At 45.2% G+C, this 25284-nt stretch overlaps 3 protein-coding genes across 10 annotated transcripts in view; 2 read left to right on the top strand and 1 right to left on the bottom strand.

The window, feature by feature from the left end:
* The first annotated feature begins 2786 nt into the window (after positions 1-2786).
* On the top strand, positions 2787-16217 carry CDK2AP1 (cyclin dependent kinase 2 associated protein 1). 2 transcript variants are annotated; one of them, XM_042442020.1, is made up of 4 exons: positions 2787-3523; positions 10705-10811; positions 13450-13576; positions 14998-16217. In XM_042442020.1, exons 1-4 carry the CDS (start codon positions 3445-3447, stop codon positions 15063-15065), a joined length of 381 nt encoding a protein of 126 aa, XP_042297954.1. In that variant the 5' UTR covers positions 2787-3444; the 3' UTR covers positions 15066-16217. The 2 variants fall into 2 exon arrangements, with proteins under 2 accessions (XP_042297954.1, XP_042297955.1); XM_042442021.1 differs by lacking the exon at positions 2787-3523 and adding an exon at positions 4763-4914.
* Positions 16218-17690: 1473 nt separating this feature from the next.
* Positions 17691-23785, bottom strand: MTRFR (mitochondrial translation release factor in rescue). Of its 3 annotated transcripts, none has more exons than XM_042441814.1 (4): positions 23675-23785; positions 21426-21603; positions 19412-19718; positions 17691-17919 (listed from the first exon to the last, which is right to left on the bottom strand). In XM_042441814.1, exons 3-4 carry the CDS (start codon positions 19691-19693, stop codon positions 17707-17709), a joined length of 495 nt encoding a protein of 164 aa, XP_042297748.1. In that variant the 5' UTR covers positions 19694-19718; positions 21426-21603; positions 23675-23785; the 3' UTR covers positions 17691-17706. The 3 variants fall into 3 exon arrangements, with proteins under 3 accessions (XP_042297748.1, XP_042297746.1, XP_042297747.1); XM_042441812.1 differs by lacking the exon at positions 23675-23785 and adding an exon at positions 23136-23278; XM_042441813.1 differs by lacking the exons at positions 21426-21603; positions 23675-23785 and adding an exon at positions 23136-23270.
* MPHOSPH9 (M-phase phosphoprotein 9) overlaps positions 23461-25284 on the top strand; it is a 28731-nt gene continuing 26907 nt past the window's right edge. For 2 of the 5 annotated variants that reach the window (XM_042441807.1, XM_042441804.1), the window contains exon 1: positions 23461-23650. The gene's annotated coding sequence lies outside the window, so the exon portion shown is untranslated. Of the gene's footprint in view, positions 23651-23819; positions 23955-25284 lie in introns of those variants that run through there. The other 3 variants (XM_042441808.1, XM_042441805.1, XM_042441806.1) reach the window with 2 other exon arrangements.

Below are 25284 nucleotides of genomic sequence, written 5' to 3'. Positions count from 1 at the left end.
GGTGAAGGGTCTGGAAACCATGCCCTATGAGGAACGACTGAGGGAGCTGGGTATGTTTAGCCTGGAGAAGAGAAGGTTAAGAGGTGATATGATAGCCCTGTTTAAATATTTGAAGGGATGTCATATTGAGGAGGGAGCAAGCTTGTTTTCTGCTGCTCCAGAGACTAGGACTTGGAGTAATGGATGCAAGCTACAGGAAAAGAGATTCCACCTCAACATTAGGAGGAACTTCCTGACAGTAAGGGCTGTTTGACAGTGAAACAGACTCCTTCCTCGGAGTGTAGTGGAGTCTCCTTCCTTGGAGGTCTTTAAGCAGAGGCTGGATGGCTATCTGTCAGGAATGCTTTGATTGAGATTTCCTGCATGGCAGAATGGGGTTGGACTGGATGGCCCTTCTGGTCTCTTCCAACTCAATTATTCTTATGATTCTATCCTGGCATTAAGATCATCTGAGGCTGGGTGGCTCTTACTCATATGGATGTGAAGAGTGTACCTTATTTGGCTGACTTTGTGAAATAGTCTTGATTTGTAACTCCAGAAACCGTGTGCCTTCCCTTTCTGAATCGAGAAAGTATTGAAAAACTTCCACACCTTTGATCCTAGGGTGGTTTATCCAAACTTACAATTACAGAAAACCATGTGGCTTCCTCAAAGTTGGTCTTCTTGTCCTATTGCAAATCCATTAGTGGTTCTTTTTATTGGGACTATATTTGCCCAACTCCCGAGGCTTCAGTGGCTGAGATGCAGTGGTTTACTTCCACTGGATTCTTTTGCTTTTGCCAAAACCATCAATTCCTCTCTTTTTGTTGCTCACCTGTGCACTCTAAAAAAGAAAAATCTGCTCTGGAGAATTGGGAACTTCCCTGGAGTAGGGTTTTAGCACCATGGTGGTGCAGCAGAAGAGGGAGAGGAAGAAACTCACAATCCTGATAGTATTGGATACAGAAGTACACTATTCTTGTCCATTACCTCATAATAATAATAATATTTGTGTCCCACTATTTTTAAAAAGTGGCATAGTGCTATAGTTTAGCATTATACATACAACTCAAACAAGGGCTAGCTGTTTAAAAGACTTCTTAGTTCTGATTCATAGAATCATAGAGTTGGAAGAGACCACAAGGGCCATCCAGTCCAACCCCCTTCTGCCATGCCGGAAATCCAATTCAAAGCATCCCCGACAGGTGGCCATCCAGCCTCTGTTTAAAGACTTCCAAGGAAGGAGAGTCCACAACACGCCGAGGAAGGAGTCTAGTCTGTTCCACTGTCGAACAGTCCTTACTGTCAGGAAGTTCCTCCTAATGTTGAGCTGGAATCTCTTTTCCTGTAGCTTGCATCCATTGCTCCATTGGGTCCTGTTCTCTGGAGCAGCAGAAAACAAGCTTCCTCCCTCCTCAATATGACATCCCTTCAAATATTTAAACAGGGATATCATATCACCTCTTAACCTTCTCTTCTCCAGACTAAACATCCCCAGATCCCCAAGTCTTTCCTCACAGGGCATGGTTTCCAGGCCCTTCACCATTTTAGTCGCTCTCCTTTGGACATGCTCCAGTTTCTCCACATCCTTTATAAATTGTGGGGCCCAGATTCAGAAACTTTGCTCTTATAAAACAAGTGTATTCCTAAATAACAACATGCTTTTTTATCATGATTGCAGATAACACAAGCCAAAGGGCTGCAAGGCAATAAATCCAGAGTGGGGCAAGCTCACAAACACAACAAATCCTGTGTATATGTGTGAGTGGCAAATACAGCAGCCAAATTGAGACTGATGCCATTTGAGACGAACCATAAGCGGGTTTGATCAGGTTATTTCTGGAAGAGCATGCAAAATTGCAAAAGGTGGCAATCTTCAGTGGCTTGTGAAACTCTGACTACAGCAAGCCCAGTGTTTTCTAGCTGTGGATAGTTGAATTTGTGTGTTAAGGACCCCGTGGCTATGGAGGGCCAACTGGATGTACATGTAAATACATTGAGTCTCTGTGCATATGATACTGTAATTGAAAGGTATAGTTTGAATTTTGCTATGCAGAGGGATCTTATAGTGCCTTTGAGACTCACTGAAACCAATTTCTGCCTTTCAGTGCATCTCAAAAGGTGCTACAAGATCTCTGTACCGATTGATTCTACAGACTCACACGGCTATTACTTTGCATTCTACTGTTTAATCTTGCTAGTTCCTGTCACAACTATTCCCATTGCATTCAGTGATAGATGGGAATTATGATTTCTGAGTTAACAAAGGTAAGGCTTCTGTATGTTGAGCCAGTGTGTCACGGTGGTTTGAGTGCTGGACTAGGACTCTGGAGACCAGGGTTCGAATCTGGGCTTGGACGTGTCAACCCCATGGCTGCAGCTTGGGCAAGTCACACTCTCTCAGCCTCAGAGGGTGGCCATGGCAGACCCCCCTCTGAAGAAAATTGACATGAAAACCCTGTGAAGGGCTGGCCTTAGGATCTCCAGAAGTTGGGAAAGAACACACACACAGTCACCCAACAACAGGAACAAATGGTGTGGTATGGAAGGAGGCCAATGGCTGAGGCAGAGTGACACTTAAGGAGATTGCCTCACTGCCCTCTTATAGTGTTGTGGGCTTTGTAGTTCAGCAAGGCCTAAGCTCTCTGGCTCAGAAATCTAAATGCTCCTCTTTAAACTGCAAATCCCAGGATGCAACAGGTGGCAGCCCGCGCAACACTATCCGCCTTCTTACACTGCCCTCTTAATCGCGCTGCTATTCCCCTTTGACTGCTCGGGCTGCCTCCTGTTGCATTTTGGGGCTTGTAGTTCAGTGACGCCTAAGAGCGCTCCGGCTGAGGATTCTAAGACCTCTTCTTTAAACTGCAAATCCCAGAATGCAACCGGAGGCAGTCAAAGCGTCCTCCGAGCAGCGCTAGCATCCGCTGAAAGGAAAAGCGCTGCTCTTCCACGCCGGGGGCAATTAAGAGAGCGCTGAGGCCGCGCTGAACTACAAGCCCCAGGATGCAACAGGGCGGAAGAGCAGCGCCATGAGAGGGTCGTGGTGGCGCGACTCCACTGAGGGGGAGGACAACTTTTTCCCTCCCCAAGAAACTTGGTTGTTGGGCTCCAGGAAGAGAAAGCAAGAGAGGCCTAGCGAGGAGGGAGGCGGCTGAGGGAGTTGGGCGGGAAGGGCCGAGTTGCCTCGGGGGCGGAAGTGCCCCTTGGCCCGCTTCCTCCCTGCTGCTGAGGTGGGTCGGGGCGAGGGAGCGAGCGAGCGGCCTCCTCTCTCTCTACTAGCCATGCCTCTCGCGCGCGCCCTCCTCTCTCGCTCTGACGCGGCCATATTTGCGGCGGAGGGCGCCGGGGCTGCTGCTCCTCCTCCTCGCCTCGCGCCCTAAACAACCCCCGAGCGGCGCCCTCCTCCTCCTCCTGGCGCTGGGATTCCGGGGCCTTTGGCCGCCTGCCTGCCTGCGTCCTCCGCCCATGTCGCTGCTTCTCCTCGGCGGCGGCGGGGGCGGGGGCATGTCTTACAAGCCCAACTTGAACGCGCCCATCAGCCAAGGTAGGAGGCCTAGTCGGAGGGAGGGAAAGCGGCAAGGGAGCGGGGCAGGCCGCCCCGAGGCCTCCTCAGGCCCCGGGCAGCCGGCGCAAAGTTTGGGCCAGAGCCGGTCGGGCTCAGAGGGAGGGTCACGAAGGAGGGAGGGTTGGGGTTAGGGTTAGGGTTAGGAATAGTGTTGGGGTTAGAAGTGGGGTAGTGCTGAGCTTAGGGTTAAGGTTGGGCTGGGCTTAGAGGCAGTTCGAGTCGAATCTTGGAGACGTTTGATCCCCAGGTCGCCATAAACCGGGCCCAAGTCAAGGGCGGCCACCAAGAGCCCCTGCTCCCTCCCTTCGGGACACTTTCAGGCGCAGTCTCCTCCGAAGTCACTTTCCAAGTGCTCCTTGGGACGAAGGCCTTTGCAAAAGGCAGGGGCTGCTGTCTGGTGCCCTGGCCTGTGCCCCCGACTAGCCCCAGCTGGGCAGCAGCATCAGGGGAGCCCCGGGTGGCCCTCCTGCCCTGCTTGCTCCCTTCCCAGAGGCATCGGGAGGCTGGCTGGTGGAAAAAGCTTGGCCCTGGTTTAGATCATCTCTGAAAATGCCAGCCACGGATGCTGGCGAAACGTCAGGAATCAACTCTTCTGGAACATGGCCACATTGCCCCCCAAACCCACAAACAGACAGGTCTTTCCCTTCAATGTAACTCTATAAACAGAGGTGGTTTGGCCATATATCAGGGCTGTTTTAAGGGTGGACTCTTGCATTGGCAAGGGCTGGACTAGATGCCCTTAGGGTTCCCTTCCAGTTATGCCTCTGTGAAATGCAACGACTTGGCAGTGGAGCCATTCCCATATTCAGCAGCATTTAACCCACCAAACTGGACTTTCTATGAATGCAGTATAGCTAAAATGTACAGTCAAAGCTTTCTAACTAGGATTCGGCAAAGTTATGTGTTTGGGCTACAGTTTCTAGAGTTCTGGGAGTAGTCATCCAAAAAGTAACTTTCCCAAGCTCTGTTCCAAATTGTTGAGGGGAGGAAAGACAAGTTTTGGATAGCGTTCTCTTTACTGTATAAATTAATTGATCTGTAAAACAGAGATGATTTTGGTCTTCCCTTCTCTTTAATTTATGTCTTCTAGTTCTGCTTGTCTTTCCAATGTTTCACATTCTGGCTTGATTTTTCTTTTCATTCTCTGTATTTCTTGCACCTCCTTTTCTATTTCTGTTGCCTCTTTCATTTTGCTCTTCCTTTCTTTCTCTTCAACAGCTTCAACCCAAGTTCCTTTTAGCATTGCCTTTCCCTCTTACTAAAGAGTTGCAACAACTGAGAATGTGTTAATTCCTGTGGTCAAAGTTAAGGAGGAACAAAACTGTTCCAGGGAATTCATTTTGAAAGAAAGGGCCATTTGCTGCTGTCAGGTTGCCATTTTTCTTTTACTAGCCCTGCTCCTGTGCCTTTAACAGCAGTCTAACGCATGGAAATGATGCCTGTGATTCACTTGCCTCTGCTCCTTTTCTTATGTTTTCATGCCAGAGAAAATGTCCCTACAGTCTTCAGCTTCCCTAGAGAGCCAATGTGGTGTATTGGGTCGACTGTTGGACTAGGAATAGATTTGCCTCAGGGTTGCCATGTTGGAAAGGACTTTTGAAGGCACAGAACATCAACCTCAGCCTCACCACTTTCATAAGTCCTTTGCAAGTGATCAGTTTAGTCAGGCCTTTGTCCCTTTCCTAGGACCCTGTTGGGTTGGAAGGCAAGAAAGAGGCAGCAGAGAGAGAAAAAAGTGCAGGACTCCCCTACTATTGTTCCTGTCTAGCTTCAGCACTGTTACAGTTGGCAACCTCCCCCCAATATACACACACACACACCCCAGACTATTTCCAGCACCACTCCTGAACACAGCCCTTGCAGGCAAAGGTTTAGCCATGTCTGACTTAAGAGTCTAAGTTACAGGCCACTGGTTAAATGAATTAATTATTCAGTGTCGCAATGGCTTGGATTAATGCTGAGATTTAGTGGCTTGTGGTCCCCTAGTTGTTGTCGGATGGCCACACTTGTCCCCTGGGGCCATTGGCTATGCTGTCTGGGGCTGATGGGATTTTGAATCTGGCAACATCTGGAAGGTCACTGTTTTCCTGGCTCTGCCCTAAACAAGACCATTTCGATTGATGGAGGCTGTGAAACCTGAGTACAACATTCTGTATCTTACTGCAGGGCCCAATGGACTACCAGGTCTTTTTTCCTGTACAAGCCCCACTGAGTACAGTGGACCCTTGTTATACGCTGGGGTTTGGTTCCAAGATCCCCCGTGTATAACAAAATCCGTGTATGCTCAAGTCTCATTAAATATAATGATACAGCAAAATGGTGTCCCTAATAAAAATGGAAAATCAAGGTAAATTTATACTTTTTTGGAACATTTTCAAACCGTGTATGCTTAAATCCGTGTATAAAAAATCCGTGTATAAGAAGGCCGACTGTATGAGCAGGGGTTGCTCAAGGACTCATAGCCCTATAAATCATGAATGGGAGAGATGCAAACCCACTTGAACCCTGCACAGTTTGGAGGAGCTACTATTTTGGATGATGACTCCTAGAATCCCCAAACTGGCAGTGCCATTCTCTGTACTGGTGGTGGTGGGGGTTCTGGGATTTGTAGTCCAAAAAGCAACTTTTTCAAAGTCTGTAGGATCCAAGTGCGAGGCTTGTAGAGGAGACCTTACCAACACATCATGCCCTAAGGTCTTCTAAGGGATTGACTTGTGAGTAAAGTTACTTTTCTTGTGGGGGTGGTTATGCTTGACTTTGCCTCAGATTTGCATTTTTATCGAGATACTTGATTTTTGCCTTGACTTTAAAAAATTCCAAAGATCTCAAGATGAGAAAGCCTCCTATCTTTTATTGCAAATAAAAAGCTCAGTCAGAGAAAGAAAGAAAGAAAGATCCTCTGGTTGGAGAGAGTAAGGGACAGAAGCAACAGGACTTGGGTTTCAATGGAAGCCTATCTTTCTTCCGCAGCCCCAGTTCCGGACCTTGTGTTGGAATGCTGATTCCACCCCCCCCCCCCCTTCCTCCTCCTTCAGTGGTTCTTTTTGTCCTGGGTTTTGGATGTAAAAGTAATTGCGACATTTTGGACGCACTTGGAGCGAGTGAGCCATCTGCTACCTCAGAGAGATGACTGAGGCAATTGGATCAGTCACGCTCCAAATCTGTCACGCTGTTTAACAATACCTGAGCATATTTCTGTGCACATCTATCTCTACATGTATGTTTGTTTCCAGAAGGTCCTTTTGCAGCAATGCCTAGGGAGGCTCAGATTGTCCCAGTTGAAATGGTGCTGTGCCTTGTTCCCCATCCTTTTTGTATGGAAACTCTTTAGGTGGAAAGGGGTGGCTGGGCAGAGAGAGCGCTCATCAGTTTCCAAAATGGTTTCTCTGTCTGCTTTGTGTACCAGTCCTTCTTCTTGCTTGCACTAATGCCAGTACCCTGGCTTAAGGCCAAGATAGTTAGACAAAGGAGCCCTGGCAATTGAATATATCGGATTCACAGTGATATGACTGCAAATGCTCTGTCCCTCCCCTCTCGCCCCCCCTCCTCTTTTCAGAAGCTCAGTTTGGTCAGCCAGGGTTGCTTTCTCTCATGCATTCAGATTAAATGCTCTACACACTCACACATACTCCAAATTAAAATTGGTAACTGGCGTTGTTTTCAAACATGAAGCTGGATTGCTCCCCCCCCCCCTTTCCCCCCCCCCACCTTAGCTTTGAAAAAAAAGATTTGCTAGAAGGCAGGAAAGAAAGGCATCTTCTGCCTGCCCTTTTCACCTGGGAAAACTTGCAGGGAGGTGGTCTGATTGCTTTCCTTCTTGAATTTCTTCCTGTTTCGTAAATGTTACAGCTGAAGGAACTCTGCTAAAAGATGAAACGAAAAAGAAGTACAGATGGCAAACCCATTCCCCAATATTCCCCCAACCTAGTGTCTCCCAGGTATGTTGTCCTACAATTCCCATCACTCTCTTGCCATGCTTAGCTGTGGATGATGGGAGTTGTATTCCAACACATCTGTAATATGCCAGACAAGTAAGAGCTGCCTTATCTGTCCTGTTGTTGTGAATTGCCCTTCAGTCAACCCCAACTCATGGCGACTCTGTGCATGAGACATCTCCAAGACCCCATGTCCTCCACTGCTCTGCTCAGGTCCCACAAATTCATACCCATGACCTCCCCAATTGAGTTTAGCCATCTAGTATGTGTTCTCCCTCTCTTTCTACTTCCCTCTACCTTGCCTAGCATCATTGTCTTTCCTCATGGGTCTGAAAGGCTGTCTTTTCTCTGTCTAAAAGGCTGGCTGGGTTCAAAATGTTTTCTGCTGTCTTCCTTGGGTTTTCAATAGAACTAGACTAACCTGGGGAGATGCCTGGAATGAAAGGGCAACCACTATAAAGGCCTTGATCCTTAGACAGGTATGACTTTCAGAATATGGGTTACTAGGCGGGATGAGGGGCCCTTATGGCTGTGGGCTTTCCTGAATGTATCCCATCCTAAACTCACAATTCCACTAGACTAGATTAGCTGGAGTACCTGGTGGTGTTTGTTTGGTGGTTCACAGACCGTGGCATCCTTGATAAAGAGTCATTTGCTTTCCAGCTACCATGTGGTGGTGGATTGGACACACCACAGGATGCGTTGTCTAAGGTACAACCAGCTTCAAGATTCTTGGGACGGACAAAAGACCATCCGAATACCCCCTGCCCTGAGGGCAAAGCACAAAAATGGAGGGTGCATCTGAGAGCCCTTTGCTGAACAACTGGGAACAAACCAAATTAACATTGGGGAGATGGCATAGTATGACCCACAGTGGCATAATTCCAAGGGTAGCTTTCCTGTTCCTTTGGTCAAGGATGCCCTTAAAAAATTATGATGGACAACCTACGGTCTTCCCAGTGCTGTTGGGCTGCTGGGAGCTGTGGTCTGCAGCATCTCATGGGTGACAAGTTGACTTGCCCAACAATAAGGAAATCATGGAATTGCCTTATGCTGAGTCAAGTCTTTGTTCCATCAAGCCCAAGACTATTCCAGTGGTCGGTGGCTTAGGAAGTTCTGGGGCCATTTCCTACCACTTGGATTGCACCAGACCCTCTTGGTGAAACGGGAAATGACTGATGTCACTTTTGGATTTAAAAAAAAAATCTGGGAGGGAGTTGCAAATCTTGTTTTAGAGGAGACTTGCCCCTAGTATAGGCTTCTGGAGTCACAGTTGCTAGGTTGTGTCAGTTAGTCAATCAATCAGTCTTTTAAAATGGGGTGGGCTTTGAGGGTTGCAAGGACCTGGGGCTGCCCATGAGCCTGGTGATGCCCTTCCTGGTCTACTACTGTATAACTGCATGTGACTTTCACAGGGTCTCAGGGAGATGTCTTCTCTTTCACTGGCCCTAAGGATGACTGGGACCGTTTGCATGTCTAAGCATGTGCTCTACTCCTGAGCCATGGCCCTTCTACTGACAGAAAGCAAATCCTTTGACTGAAAGGTCTGACTGCCTTCCACAGACCACCTTCAGCCCCTCTGCTCCTCCTTTTCCTCCCTGTCTTCCTCCCCCAGCTTGGATCAGGAGAGGTTTTTGGATAGTTCAGCCTTTCTTTGAGCTGTCGGGCTGGACTAGATGGCCTTTGAGCGAAGGCCCTTCCTTTCAGCACTCTTGCCATATCGAAGGAAGATTGGCTACATTTTTAATTTCCTTCCACCCACCCTCACCCTCCAGCTGGGCTTAGCTGGCACAGTTGCGAACATAGCCATCTGCATTGTGAAACCCGGGGGGGGGGGGGGGTGTTGGCTGGCTCGGCAGCCAAGTCCAAACCCTTCCTTTTGTTCTCGGGGCCTGCTGCAGCGGTGCTGATAAGGTGCTTGGGTGGTTGCTGCAATGTCTTACTACATTTTTGAGGCAGACAGCAAAGGAGCAGGTAAATACAAGCAAAATTCTCTCCTGGGTGCTGGGGGTGGCAAGGGGTGGGTGGGTGGGAGAAGCTGCCTTGAAACTCAGTAGCGGCCTCTAGTGAAAGCTTGGGGGTGCTGCAGAGGACCCCTCCCTGGGAGAAAGTGCATGGGGATGGCATTTCATTGATGTGGAGATCATGCTCTACAGCTTTATGTTTGCTGCCCCAGCTTGGTGTTTCCTTGCTGCCTTGTCCGCACACAAACCTGCATCTTGAGCTTTGCTTGGCAAACTCTGGGGAAGGCCTGTAGCTCCGTGCTAGAGCACATGCTTTGCTGGTCAAAGGTCCCAGGTGCCATCACCAGCAGCATTTCCTTGAAAAGCTGGGCAGGACTGTTGCTTGAAGCCCTAAAGGGCCATTGCTAATCAAGTCTTGACAGTCATGAGCTGGATGGTCTGGTTTGGTATAAAGCTGTCTCCTGTCTTCATAAGAATTAATCTGTACATACTGTAGCTGTGTAAGAATCGATGTACAGTACACCCTCTTCTGCTCAACAGATGAGCGACATGACTAGCATTGGGCACTCACCTTCTGTCCTAAAGGGAGAAGGAAGAGTTTGTCCTGAGAACTTGGATGATATGTCAAAAATAGCTACTCTGAAACATTTCAAAAGTACAAAGAATCCTTCCCTGACAATCCTCCTGTATTGGGAAAAAACATAATGAGCACTTTTGACAGATGTCTTCTCCTATGCTCTAAGCATAGTCACTTTCCTGAAGTGTCCAAGCTCTTTTGTTGGCATATCCTTGTAGAGATTTTAGATGGGCTGTTGTCTTTCAGCCTGCATATCTGTATTATGCAGATAATAATATCTGTCTGCTTTCAGGGGTCGTGCCAGAAAGTCCAAGCTAAGCCCACCTGGAGGAAGGAAATGAAAGGAAGGAAATTAAAAATGTAGCCATTCTTTGAGCACTTAGGAAAAAGCTTTGCATGCATACCTAATGTAACCTTATCGGGGTGTTTTTCTGGAATCAGCCTAATAAATGCCACTTCATTATAAAATGCCTTTTCCCCTCATTCGTGGTATGCTTCTACTCATCAAAGCAGATGGCAAAGCTCCTCATGTAATTTTCCTCTCTGCATTATTACCGCTGTTACTAATGGTTGTTAATGGGATGAGGAAGAGAAATGTTGATTTTGCTCCAAAACTTATATTAACAGGTATTGATGTATCTGTCTTGGAGAAATTAATCACTCTTGTTCTTCATTTCTCCAAAGCTGGGAGTGTTCACTCTCCTTCCACGAGCATGGCAGGTTCCGGGCAATACAGACAGCTTATAAATGACTACGGACCTCCGTCTCTAGGCTACACACAAGGAGTGCAGGTAAAACCTCTTGTCTGGTTTTGGCATTACTTTTGGGACTGCTGTGTAGGTTTTGTTGTCATGTACGGGAACGCTTCAGTTCAATAATCCAGGCTTTCAATAACAAAAACAGAAAAGCTTTATTCAGAAAGAATAGTTCTGCGTTGTCGGGAATGAGAGTCCAGCATTAATACAGCATAGTTAAAGTATATCAATTCAAATTGTGAGCATGCTGTCACCCCATTAATCCATAAATGCTAACAGATTACTTTCCTCTTTTCCCCCATGGTCACTCCTCCTCCCTCCTAGTACCATCCATTCTCATGGAACTGACCTTCACTGTCCAGGCACAGTTTTTCCTCCCTTTTTCCCATCTGCTCCTTAACCACCAAAGGAATGCGAGCAGCAGCCCTACTAATTACCTTGTGACTATATGTCCCATTATCCATAACAATACCACACAATATGTTATAAGCAAGCAAAGCTACATCAGGCAAACCTCATCCTATTAATTATGGAAGACAAGCTGAGCTTATGTTCATCCAGTTCATGCCACACCTGCCCCTGCCAGGATCTCCAGTTTTGGGAGGAGGGAGCAAATAATCCAGAATGGCTCATCATGTTCTCTAGGGGCTGCAGTTAATAGGTTTGCCACATAGGAGTCCTTTTTACAAGCTGGGAAGTCACTTGATAGTCATGTCTGTTTTTTTAAAAAAAGCAAAGCCCCCACCACACCCATAAAACAATTGGAGGGCTGAAAATGTGATGAAATGGTTAATCATGCCTCTAGAGGACACAGTTAATCATATTAAAACCAGCGGATGGTATCCAGTTCAGTTGTTACAAGACTGTAATTCAACTGCTGAGTTTTCACATTTATGGACACTAACAATAGAATGTGACTCAAAAACCCACTTCAGTCTGGCAGCGCCCCAGTTGAAGGGTTTCTGGGGCCTTGGGAGATGACAACTGTAGCACTTTCCCAGTCATAGGACACACCAAGAATAGGCATCTGGGAGAGAGCCATTGGGGGGCCTGCTGCAACTGCCTATCCCAGTGCACCTCATGACTGGGGGAGCACTGCAGGTAGCATTTCCCAGCACTCTGATCTGCTACCCCTCAGAAATCCTTTGGTTGTGGCAGTGCCAGGCTGAAAAGGAAAGTTGGAGGTGTGTGGTGGTGGCGTTGTCAGACATAACGACAACAGAGCTCTGCCATTGTAATTAACATCCAACGATGGAAGCTCTCAGCCAGTTTTTATTGCCTTTAAAGAAAGCATACTCTAAAGAACAAACAATAAAAATGAATATAAGCAGCTATGTTAATTAAAGAGTATACTTGTAAGAGTACAAAACTAAGTCATAGTTTTGAGGAAGAGGCATGGGATGATACAGATAAACTTGGATTCTGCAAAAGAAAACCACAGAGTAGAACACAAAATATGGCTTTCAGAATAGATTTTCCTAAAAGGTGATATCCTGAGTAGGGAGCAGTGTGAGGATCATTGTTTGTTAACAAAAACGATAAAGAGATAACCTCATTTCTATAAAGCTATCATTCCCTCGCCCCCACAATAAATGCAGATTGCATGCCAGTTTTTCAGGTTGCACCATATTACGTCATCTAAATATAAGTAGTACAGTGGTACCTCGGGATACGAAATACCCAGGTTACGAAATTTCCGGGATACGAAAAAATCCCATAGGAAATAATTGTTCCGGGTTACGAATGTTTTTCGGGTTACGAAAAAAATTTTGGTGCTTTTTTCGGCTTTTTCGCACGGAATCGCGGCTTTTCCCCATTAGCGCCTATGGCATTTCGGCTTACGAAGGCTTTTCGGGTTACGAAAGCGGCCGCGGAACGAATTAATTTCGTAACCCGAGGGAGCAGTGTAATACGAAATGGCTTAAGGTTTTGGACAGTTGTTTCATGTAAGTAGATAGTGCTTTTGGAGCAGATGCAGGATTTATCGGTGTAAACTTAAACATGCCTATTCAGATGTTAAGTATAATTGCGTTCAGTCAGACTGACCTCTGGGTGAGTGGGTACAGGACTACAAGTTCAATGGATTAAGTTCCTTTCCTAACTAGTTTGCTCTGAACCTGGTCACTCACGATTTAACAATAATAGGTCTGCAATGCCTTTGGGTTAATTCTGGTAACAAATTAGACTTTGGAATGCTAACCAGTTGTTTAGTCTGTGAGTGGTCTGCATCTACTTTCTCCTTATCTGTTCTGAGTATGTTTGTTCCATCCGTAAACTTCCCTCTCCAATAAAAGGGGTGGAGAGAGGATAGTTGTTTGATAAAGACAGAAAAGAGACAACAGAAAGGGAGGGAAGCATAGGCAGAACAACTTAATCATATTATTGTATGCTGTTATTATATACTGGAGAGAGAAAGATAGACCTAGAGTTTTGAAAAGGTACTTTTTGGATTACCATAATCCAATAATCTAACAGTTCAAGTTCCAGAAAGTGCTCTACAGACTTAACAGAGGGTAACTCTCAATGAATAGAGTGGGATTTAACACAATCCTATCTATTTTTATTTAGAGTTTATCTATCTTTGATTAAAAAAATTGATTAGAGATTGTCGTTTCTTTGTTTTTGTGTGTTGTTCTGGTCTAATTTTGATCTTTTTCTTTCCTTCTGGAAACAGGGCACTGGTAGTAGTCAAGTACCACAGAGCAAGTATGCAGAACTTTTGGCTATCATAGAAGAACTAGGAAAAGAAATTAGGCCTACTTATGCGGGAAGTAAAAGTGCCATGGAAAGGCTAAAACGAGGTAAAAGTGCTTGTGTTTCAGGTGGGATGAAAAATATCTATATTATTTTAAACAATTGAACAAAGTGTATTGTCCATAGGATTGTGAAGAAAAGCTTTTAAAATATACCAACTGACTGACAAAGGGTTATTGACAAGATTTTGTGTTGGAGTGTATCAAAAACCTTTTGTAGATCTCCATATTTTTGTTCCTCACTGGTGACAGTATATTTTACAACTTTCAGGACTGTTTAGTTTAATAAAAAAGACAAGTGACAGGAGGCATGAGAGAGATTTGTGAAATTATGTATGGGGTGGGGAAAGTGACTAAGGAGCAGTCTTGCTCCCCCTCTTATACTAGAGCCCAGGTTCATCTATGAAAGCTGAGGGGTGGGAGATTGAGGACGGATAACAGGAAATATTTTTTCACATATTGTCTAGGTTTTAACAATATGTTTAAAAATGTTTTTTAAAAAAACACCCTAATTCATTGCAATAAGATACAGTAATGATGGTTGCCAACTCAGATGGCTTTAAAAGGGCATTAAATGCACCCATCATCTAAGGTGGCTATATTCAGGTTGAGTATCCCTTATTCAGAAATCTGAAATCTGAAAAACTTCAAAATTGTCCTCTCAGGTGGCTGAAGTATGACACCTTTGCTTTCTGATGGTTCAGTGTATAGAAACTTTGTTTCACGCACAACATTATTTTAAAATAGTATGTAAAATTACCTTCAGGCTTTGTGTGTCTGTATATGAAATGTTACATTTGTGTTTAGAGTTGGGTCACATCTCATTATAAGCAAATATTCCAAAATCCAAAAAATCCTGAAATCCTAAACACTTCTGGTCCCAAGTATTTTGGATAAGGGATACTCACCTGCACATATATATTCTCCTCCAGTATACATAGAGTTGCTAGGAAATGTGAGACAGAGGATATATTGTACTTGTGGACTTTCCAGAGGCATCTAGTTGGCTACTGTGGGGTCAACTTGTTAGTCCTTTGGGCTGATCCAGCATGGCCTCTCTTAGTGTCAAACTGAATGTGTCTCTCAAACGAAGTTTTCTACCCTTAAATGTTTTTTGTTTATAGATATTCCCCGATTAATTAAAAGTTTTGCTAAAAACCCATTCCTGTGACATTTTGGTGCTGGTTGGGGAATGTCTGAAGATTGTACTCTTCCTTTATTCAAACATTGAGTCACTGAAAGTTTCAGAAAGTGGGAAGTCAAATTAAAAATTAACAAAGTACACCTCAACAAGGAAGTTCTTCTGAAAATGAGCAGGAGGCGAACCTTTACATGAAGGTTGTAGAGGAGAACTTCACGTTTGTTATTTCTTGTCAAGGCCCCCCTTTGGTCTTCTGTCAAAAGATAATATGTGTGTGGTTGCTTTGGAAGAACATTTGAGGAGGTAATGTTTTTTATTTATTTTGCAGGCATCATTCACGCAAGAGGATTAGTCAGAGAGTGTTTGGCAGAAACTGAGCGGAATGCAAGATCCTAGCCCTTTCCCAGCTGCAAGGTTTTCCATCTCTTTGTTTCAAAAAAAGAAAGAGACACCAGTTCCTTTGGAGATTACAAAAACTTTCAGACAAACTTCTCAACTGGACTGCTCTACTCCACTTCCCCATTTTTTAAGAATGTGGCCAGGGATCCAAAGAGCTACTTGATATGCATCCAGTAGATTTTGGGTACCTGGTAGAAATTTGGGATCTCCCCCTTCCCTTTTGAACAAATCTATCCCAATGTCCTGTTACAATCACAGTGGACCTCTGTTTGAGACAGTTCCAAAGGCCCTTGAGCAAATGGAAATCATTTGTACCTTTTTTTATTTTTGGATCCTGGACAGTGAAGAACAGGGAAAGTTTGCAACATTTCATTTAAATCGGGACACTCCCTGCATTCAATTTGAAGACTGAAAAAGAAAAACCCCTGCATGTCGTGCCCACCCTGAACTTTCAGTTCTCTTTTTCAGATCTTGGAACTATTACTTTTTGGAACACAACTCCCAGAATCCTCCAATCCAAGGTCATGCTTATTGGAAGAGTCTGGGGGCTGTAGTCTAAAAAATAAAATTTCCAAGCTCTGCTTTCTCATGTTTTCTTCTTTCAACTGGCAATGTTTCCATAATCTAGTAGTTTTTCGGACTGAATTTGGAGGCCTCTTCAGAAGCTTTCCAGGGCTATCTTCCTCTCAAGATCAGTGGTCTTCTCAATATTTTAGCCCCAAAGCCCAAAGGGAAGTCCAAATGTTTGAAGATTACTTGAATTCCTGCATCCACCTTTTTTTTTCTTTTTCCACTTTGCCTTATAATTAAATAATTCTTAGGATTTTTTTTAAACAAAATGTTGAACACAGAGACCACCAGTTGTTTTCCTTTGCTAACAACCTTTTCTAATTCCTGGAATTTGATGCACAGGGCATAAATTCCATTCAGAAATTATGCCTCCTCTGATTTCCTTTTGCATGACTATTATGTGTTTCAGAGTCCACTAAAGCAGCACGAGTTCTACAAAAGCAGCCTATTCAAACCTGGCACAGGGCCCCAAAGAACTCTATACCCCACTCCTAGATTTAAATGGTAACTTTGCATCTTTGTATGTATTTATTACTTGATGTAATAAAGCTTATTTTCAGTAACAATTTGTACTGTTAAGGAGAGCAAGCCATTCATCTGAAAGCACTGCAAGATCTCAAAAGAAGTCCTGGATAGGAATTTGGTGATGCAGAATATTAAACAATAAGATTAAGAACTGCTGACTAGGAATTATGGGAGACGAGCTGCACACCCCCAATTGGAAATTTTTCCATCTCCAAAACTTGGACTGTAAACTTAGCCTGAGCTTTCCCAGTATTGCCACCAGTCTTACTGCATCTTCTTTCTAGCTTGTCTGCTGCTAAAATGCACTAGAGAATAGGAATTATTGGAAGGGACATGTACCAGCAGCATCTGGGAACTAAGCTTTAGGAGAAGCATTTCAGCCTTCTATACTGGGGGGGGGGGGGGGACCATGGGAATCCAGAAAACATTTGTGTCATTTGGGAAGGGGAGGCTAGCCTTCTGGGGAAGTAGGTCTGGCTCCAAGGCCTGAGAATTGCAGTTGCTGAAGAAGCAGTTTTGACTGCTTCACCTTTGGCCAACCTCCACAGAGAGCTGGGCTTGAAGGCTACAGTCCTTGGCAGGAGCTTTGACTTATGTATGTATTCTGGAAAGGGCTCCAGACCATGGCAATTTGCCATAGGGTCAGTACTGCAGTGCTTTTCAAGTGACACACTGGCTCTACAAAGCCTCAAACAATTCCTTGCTGACTTCACATGTAATGAACAACTTCTTGTTTGAGTGAAGTCCACATCTGCTTGTCTGGCCTCTGAGAGAGAACCTGCTTTAAGAAAAACCATATGCCTTTAGCAATCCGCACTGGCACTGTTAGGGTAAAGCAGGGTAAAGATAGCCTGTTGAGGCCAGCTGCTTCACTGGGATTAAGTTTGGGATTGAGGGCTGCCCACTGTATTCTGTACTTGGTATACCAAAATGAGAGACCCTGCTTACACTGGGCTGGACAACATGCTTTGCAGCCCAGTAGTTCACTGGGGTTTTTGGTCCTAAAGTAATAGTTCACTGGACTGGGGGTGGGGTAATGCCCATATTCTGAAGCAGTTAAGATAACCTGTGGTGCTGCACAGTCATTGCAAATATTTAGCTATCAGTATTGTGTCTAACCCAACTTTCCTCCAAAGAGGTCAGACCAACACCTCTCACAAGCCTATGCGATAGGCCAGGCTAAAGCAGTAACTGGTCCGGCGTCACCCACCCAATGAGTTTCACAGCTCAGTGTGGAATAGTTCCTACATTCAGCAGTTCAGCATGAAGGTATGTCCTGCTCGAATGTAAGACAAGATAGGTTTGTTGGCTCCCTTGAATAATAATAATAAAACGTAAACAGTCCACCAAAATATCACTGTGGGTCAGTGAAGCATTTTGCAGTTCTTCCCCACTTAGGATGACCACTCAATAGCCTAATGATACCACCACTTGCATTTTTTTAATGTCTGTGTATTACTTGAAATTCCAAACTAGTATTTCGAAAATCATAACAAAAGTGTCAGAAAAGAAAATCTAGAGATCCCCTTCAACACGCAAACTTTTATTTTTTATCCAACTCCTGCATTTCTTTCAACTGCCTTTTACGTTCAAGGTTCTCTCTTGCTCGCTTCCTCTTCTCTTGCTTTCTCTTCTCTGACTCCTTCTTCTCCTTAATGACATCACTGGTTTCACCTTTATAGAAAACATCGACCTTTTCTTGCAGAATCTCTCTGGCTTTCTTACGGTTCTGCTCTACTGATCTTGTCTGGTGGCACTAGAGGGAAAGAAAATTAATTTACTCAGGTGAGTGTAGCCTGCTGTATGATGAAAGTTGGAAAGATTATTGAAGGCCTAGGTATGATGATACCAACAGATAACCAGTAGATACAAGAAATTTGTCCAGAGCCAGCAAACGGTCCAAGAGGGTACTTGAGAAGGGACTGCAGAAGACCAAAATATTTATAGGAGCTAACCAGATGAGATTTCAGGGTAGAGATGACAGATGTCTTGTGGACATCAAGAAAGGAAAAGGTGACTAGACAATGCACTGCCATCTTTATCTGGACACCTTTATCTGGTGTGGAGGAGGCAAACTTGGGAGAAGGTTGGGAGAAGCTAGGGTACAGCACTAGTCAGGTCACACTGCTAGAATCTAGAACAGAATCAAGTAGGTTCTTCAAGATCTGATCATACTTGTCACCTTCAGGGCCTCAGAAATCACCACCTGAAAGGATGCCTTTGTCAGCAGGTGAGGTGGAACTGCCCACCTTATAGAAATCTAGTTTCACTACTACTCAAAGCAAGAGTGAGCAACTGTGGCCCTCCAAATGTTGCTGGACTGCCATTCCCACAATCTCTTGCCACTGGCTAAACTACTAAGGACTGATGGGAGATGCAAGACAAACACACTGGGAGGGCCACAGCTCCCCACTCCAATCTAAGGATTACTACAGATACAGCAGAATGGAAAGATATAGCTTTGTTGGTCTATAGAATCAGTACACAGAGAGATCTTGTAGCACCTTTCTAAGGAATCAGGATGAGAGACTCCAACTGAAGTGTCTACCAACTCACAGCTCAGCAGAGCACCCAGTGATTCTTAGGAATGTGATGAACACATATACCTGTCTTATTTGGCCACATGTCCAGTCACATATTTTAGTTATTTGGGTCAAGAAAGCTGCCTGTGTAATCATCTGGACATGATTTTTCATCAGGATTCAGCCTTACTTTTAAGGTCCATGTGAAATCATGTACAGATTGTTCCACACTGAACACACCAAATCTTATTTGATTTCATAGGTTAAGGACTATCACATCATTTTTTTAGTGCTTAGATATAATGCCATCAAGATAAAACAGATCCCCATGTACAGCTATGAAAGAATCCTGCCTTAATTCCATCACTGAACTGGAGAGTGATGCCACTGCCAGCCAGAGTTGACAATACTGGGCAAGACAGATCAATGGTCTGATTCAGTATAAGGGACTTGTCCATGGTCCAAAACACTGCAGAAATCGTCCAGTTTGAAACCGCTTTAACTGCCCTGGCTCAATGCTGTAAAATTCTGGGACCTGTAGTTTTGTGAGGCATTTAGACTTCCCTGTCCGAGCCCTCTGGTGCTACAATGACCTACAGTTCCCAGGATTTCCTAGCACTGAGCCAGGGCAGTGAAAGTGGTTTCAAACTGCAAGATTCCTGCAGTGTGTCTCTACATTACTAAGACAGCTGAGCTTTGTACAAAGGCAGATGTCAAATAAATCACCTTGACTACAATCCCTGAGGGAAGATGCTTCAGGACTACACAATTGCTGGTCTTATTTGTCGCTTGGCCTCCGGGTCCAGAGCCGCGTACAAACTGCTCTTCCAGATCTGCTTCATTTAGAGGAAAGAGATTGTCGGAACTCTTCTTGTTCGCTGGGATGAGCAAAGATCCAGGCCCCCGAGGTCCTAAAAAATGCTCCTTTCCCCAGAGTCTCGGAGCTTGAGAGAAACCGCTAAGTCTGGTCAATGAGCTTTTCAACAGTAGAAAACTTGAAGGAGGCATTTAAAGAAACCCAGATTCACAGGCTCTAATTCAGAAGGGAGAGGGCAGAAAGGGATGGATTAGTAGCATTCGGAAATCCGGCTTGCTAACTAAATGCAACATTTACATGCATTTTATATGTGCGGAGATACATTTTACAAGTATCAAAATAGATGTTTTCAGAAGAAAATAAAATTTCAGCACTGGTTTTTCAGAGAACAGAGCCATTTTCTATGATTCCACACACTTTACAGTGTCATATGCCCTGACTACAGAGGGAGATGGACAACTTCAGTGTGATGTGGAATGTCAGCTGTCCCTTTTCATTAACCCTGCTGACTTAGCATTACAGAGTTAAGTTCCAGGGTAGATTTAGCGTCAAAAGAAATGATATCATGTCTGGTGATTTGACCTCATCCACTATTGTCAAAGCTTAACCATGTCGCCAAAGTCCTGCAACATGAGCAGGGCTGCTAGATGGTTACTCTGCTACTACTGACCAAGCCTTTCCCAGCCCCTGAACCACAGCCAGAAAGGCACTTTTTAGAAGAACCTAACATGCCAAAAGCCATCTGTATCTGAACGGTGGGTAAGATAATATTCTGGATTCCAGAGTATTACTCTTTCACTGCTTTGTTATAGATGGCTTCAGGGTATTATGCTCATTCTACTTAAAAGATATTTTTGAAGCACTGCCTTGAACTCTTCTCTTCTCTTAACTCGACTCCTCGGATTGAAATATCACCTTGCTGGTCAGCAGTATAAGTTTATTTTGCAACTATTGGCTGCAGTGAATCTTTTTCTCAGGAAACGGTATACACCAACCTAGTCACAATTATCTGTTGTCAATGAAACAAGAGAAAATAAACCTTTCTTCAAGAAAATAAACGTTTAGAGCTTAAAGGATCCCTGTGAAATGTGGAAATTGTTGATTCATGGGACATGGAGACACTTCAGCATTCCCAGCGAGTCAAAACAATCACTTGGTGGCAGTAGAAACCAAGAGACAGTGGCAAATCCGGATCATAGTGCTTTGGAAAGTGCTGAAGAGCTCACCACTACTACTGTTTTGTTTGGACAAATGCATTCCCTAGTAATGAGTTGTGGGTAAACAGAGGTACTCTTCTGTTTTGCTAACATGACTCCAAATGCATACCTTTGGGATTCATAAAGCAAATCCCCTCTGACAAAGAAGGAGAATCACTTACAAATTAATAGGCCAAACAATAAAACTCTTTTTCAGGACTGTTATAACTTGGAGGTCTACATTACACCTTTACGTTTTCTGACAACACAGCAGAATGCAGAGTCAGCTACCTTCTCTTCCAAATATTCACTCCTCTGCTTTGCCCCTTCCTCCCATATATGCTGTAACAAGTCCCTATACTGAGTCCCTATAATGGGAGAAAGGCAGGATATAAGGAAACATTACATCAATAGGCCAACCATTCCAAATAGCTTCAGCTACAATTTTAACTTCTGTGTGTTTATGCAATTTTATACTGTTTTTAGCGGGGGCGATGTCAATTGTCCCTTAATTTTTTTTATTGCAGTGTTTTAAAACGGTGTTATTTCTCAGCCACCTTGGGTCCCTTTCTGGGAAAAAGGAGGCACAGAAACGAAATAAATGAATAGCTGAGAAGAGAGATGGGAGGGAAACCTGGACACTTCTGAAGTCCATACTGGCAAAAAGGCCGCAACAAGCCAGCCTAACTGAGTACTATACTGGAATAATGAGATCTGAGAAACAAACCTGAGCTTTAAGAACATAAATCCTTCTGTTTTTGTCCATGTTTATGATATTCTGCTCTCTCTCCTGCCCCTGAAGAGCTGTCTCAAATGGTTTCCAGTCCAGAGTCTGCCTCTCAAGAGCAAAACCATCATGTCGGCTGCACCATGATGCTCAAGCTGCCTCTCTGAACAAGGACGGCCTTCGGAGTGAAAAGAAGACTCCTTAAGTGTATTTATTATTCATTTCAAGGATTTCTATCCCGCCTTTCTCCCACAACGGGATTCGAGGCGGGTTCAAGTGCACCCAGGCAGTGAAAAGTACAATACAAACGATCCACAAGGGACAAAATCTGGCGTATTAATTCAAAGACAAACCTTTTACCTCCTCCTTCATTACACATTTCCCCCTCCAGCTTCCCTCCCTCTGCAGTGAAGTCACAATCCAAGGTTTGCCACCCCAGTTGCCAGGAAAATCAATGAGACCGGGAAAAAGAAAAGGGTCTGCAGCATGCCTTCCACTGCAGGGCCTGCTAGGAAGACTCTGCTGCAGCACTGCAACTGGATGCTCCAACAAGAAGCAGATTTTGGCAGCGGCTCATCATGGTAAGGAACAGTGGAGGCTGCTCTCTCTTACCACCGCAGGGTTTACCAAATGGGAGGGCAGCACTGGAAGTTGCCAGGGAAAGAAACTCCTTCCTGGCACTACTCTGTCGCCTCTGTTACCTCCAGTCTTCCCAGTGATGCAGTCTGGCTGAATGCATCTTCCCACTGGCTTCTACCAACCTTGTTGTTGTTGGATACAATGCTATTCTGTCGAACCTGTACACAGAGATCTTGCAGCGCCTTTGAGACTCTCTGAAAGGAAGAAGGTGGCAGCAGGAGCTTTCCTAGACTTCAATCCACGTCTTCAGATAATATTTACTATACTGTAATATACTGTAGTATATTTAGATATAGCCGTGTTAGACTGTAGAGAGATCTTGTAGTCCCTTTGAGACTGACTGAGAGAAAGCAGTTGGCAGCAGCAGCAGCAGCTGTCCTAGGCTTTGGTCTAATTCTCTGAGGAAGGAGACTTAGGCCTGTTACAGACTGCCAAAATAAAGCTGCTTTGGGTCTCTTTGGAGGTATGCTATTTAAATGATGAATGGGTCCTAAGAGTCCGGACGTCGCGCCAAAGCCACACTCCATTCCTAAGCACTGGAGTGCAGCTTTGGTGCAGCTTCCGGATTCTTAGGATGCATGCATCATTTAAACAGCATACCTCCAAAGAGACCCGAAGCAGCTTTATTTTGGAAGTCTGTAACAGGCCTTAAAGTCTAGGAAAGCTTTGGCTGTCAACTTGAGTTTGTCGTTGTTAACTAGCCTCCAACTAAACCAGCCTCTCAGCCTCAATGGATGGCAGTGGCAAACTCTTGGAGTTCCTTCCTCCAATGCACTGGTTCCCAACCTTTGGTCCTCCAGATGTTTTGGACTCCAGCTCCCAGAATTCCCTGCTGTTGGTCAAGCTAGCTGGGGCTTGTGGGAGTTGAAGTCCAAAACATTTGGAGGAGCAAAGGTTGGGAGTCACTGCTGCAATGGGTTCAAGCTTCCCCAGCTCTTCCCAACAGCCCTGTGAGGTAGGCCAGGCTGAGAGAGAATGGCTGCCTCAAGGCTGCCCTGGGAGTTTCGTTGTCCCAAGAAAGTGAAGCCCTAACACCCCCCATCCCTGCCTTTCTCTGGCAGCCTCTCTTACCTATTTAACTCTATGGCTCCCTCAGACCAGGCTTCGTCCCTAGCCTTTCTGCGCATGCGCTGGCACGCACACACAAAGCAAACGACGAAGGGAAAAGTGTGGCAACGCTAAACTTGATTCCAATAGGGCGACGGGAGAACCCACCCACGCACCCCGCGAACCAATCACAGAGCAGGACCCCTAAGAGACGTCATGCTCCTCTTCGAGCGGCGCGAGCGCGGGAAGACCAATGGCCGCCACAAGCGTCTTGCCCCGCCCATTTCGGCCACGCGCATACCCCCGCTCCCCGGCAGCCAATAGGGACGCGCCGTCGGCTCCAGAGCAGCCAATCCCGGCCGGCGTCGAGTGGCTCCCCGAGCCTTTGGCGTCGGCCTGAAGCGCTTCGAATCTCAACCGCCAATCCTGAGGCGGGAGAGGCGCTTGTTTACAGGCTGCGGTTTTCCCCGGAAGGGAGAAGGGAGCGCGGGGAGCTTTCCGCCCCTCGCCGCCGGAAAGGCCCGCGAGGCGAAATGCAGGTAAGGCAAAAGCGGCGGAAATACCTCACAAACAACGCTCAGGTTTCGGGGGGGGAGGTCCTCGCCGCCCTAATTTTCATTCCCGGCCACGCCCCCAACTAGTCGAGTGGCAGCCGTTTGAGCCAATAAGGAGGAGGTTTGTGGTCTGAAAGGAAAAGGGGGAGGGGAATAGAGTTGTTATTTGAGAGCCCGGTCCTGAGTTCGAATCCTGCCTCAGGCCCGGTCTATCTGAGGTGGCTTGGGATTCCGGTTTTCCTCCCTGGCAGGGCTGTTGGGAGGCTGAAAGGGGGAAAGGCCGAGGCAGGTATGCTCCCTTTGGGGGGGTTGGTTAGTAATAATAATATCCTCTTGGGTCTTTCCAAACAACATCCTTTCCAGGAGCTCAAAGGAGCATAGAATTCTTCTTATTATTATTTCTTATCTCCCTCTCCCCATGGTTAATAATAATCATGCTAATAATTCCCCATGAGTGATAATAATAATGATTGTTAATAAGAGGGGGGGGCTTCAAAGCCTTCTGTGTTGGTTCTTTATAATAGAAGCTGCTCTGAGTGTTGGCAAAGAGAAAAGTGAAGCACCGCTGGTTGAATAATAACAGTACAGTAATGTGGTTTATAATAGGGGAAAGGTATCAGGTGATATAAAAGAAGTGAAACGGTAAAGGAAATGGTTGGTCAAAAACATTTGGAAGACCATGGCTGCCCATTTGTTCCTTGTAGGCTTCTATATATAGTCAGCTCTCCAGAGCCACTGGTTTGTTTTATGCATAGATTCAAGCATCCATGGCTTGGAAATATTCAGTGTGTGTGTGTGTGTATATATATATATATATATATATTCCAAAAAGAAAAGCTTGATCTGAGTCCCAGTTCTGGGGAAAGAGTGGGATACGAATAAATATGCTATGATATGGTTTTGCCATTTTTGATAAGGGGCACCATCTTACTATCCGTTGTGTTTAATACAACCTGAACATCCATGGATTTCGATGTTTAAGGGGGCGTGGGTCCTGGAACCAAGTGCCAAATGGAGATCAAGGGCCCACTGTATTGGGCTGTATATTAGAGTCGTGACTCTTTGGTTCCTCCACACATTTTGGACCTTTGGAACCCTGAAGCCTGACCTACCATGACCAACAATAAGGGCTTCTGGGAATTGAAGTCTAAAGTACACTCCTCCTTCTACATTCACTGGGATTAGGGGCACAGGACCCCCACGAATGTGGGAAAACCACAAATAACAAAACCACTATGTTTTCACCTGAGAGAACACCTCTCTAGGAATCTCCAGGTCCTCCAGTGCAACTCTGTGGTCAACATCTGCCAGACATTAACCATAGAATTGCGCTGGAGGAGCTACAAAGGCCTAGGGGAGTGTCCTCTTTAGGAATCTCTAGTGCGCCTTTTGCTTCAAATTGACCAGAGAGTTGGCTGGAGGACCTAGCCATTTTGAGAGGGAACATATGAATAAAATTCCTGAATAATCAAATCCACAAAAGTCAAAGCGGCAGATATGGAGGGGTGAGTTTAGCTGACAAGCCAGAGGTTCCTAATCCCTGGTATCCAGTAGCAGCTAGGACTTCATAAGGTTCTTAAATATAATGGCTAGTTCTTGTGCAGATTACTGCCTGACGT

This window comes from Sceloporus undulatus, chromosome 10, assembly GCF_019175285.1.
Source record: "Sceloporus undulatus isolate JIND9_A2432 ecotype Alabama chromosome 10, SceUnd_v1.1, whole genome shotgun sequence".
Lineage (NCBI taxonomy): Eukaryota > Metazoa > Chordata > Lepidosauria > Squamata > Phrynosomatidae > Sceloporus > Sceloporus undulatus.
The sequence above is the reverse complement of the archived record's forward strand: the minus strand, read 5'-3'. Positions and strand labels throughout refer to the sequence as shown.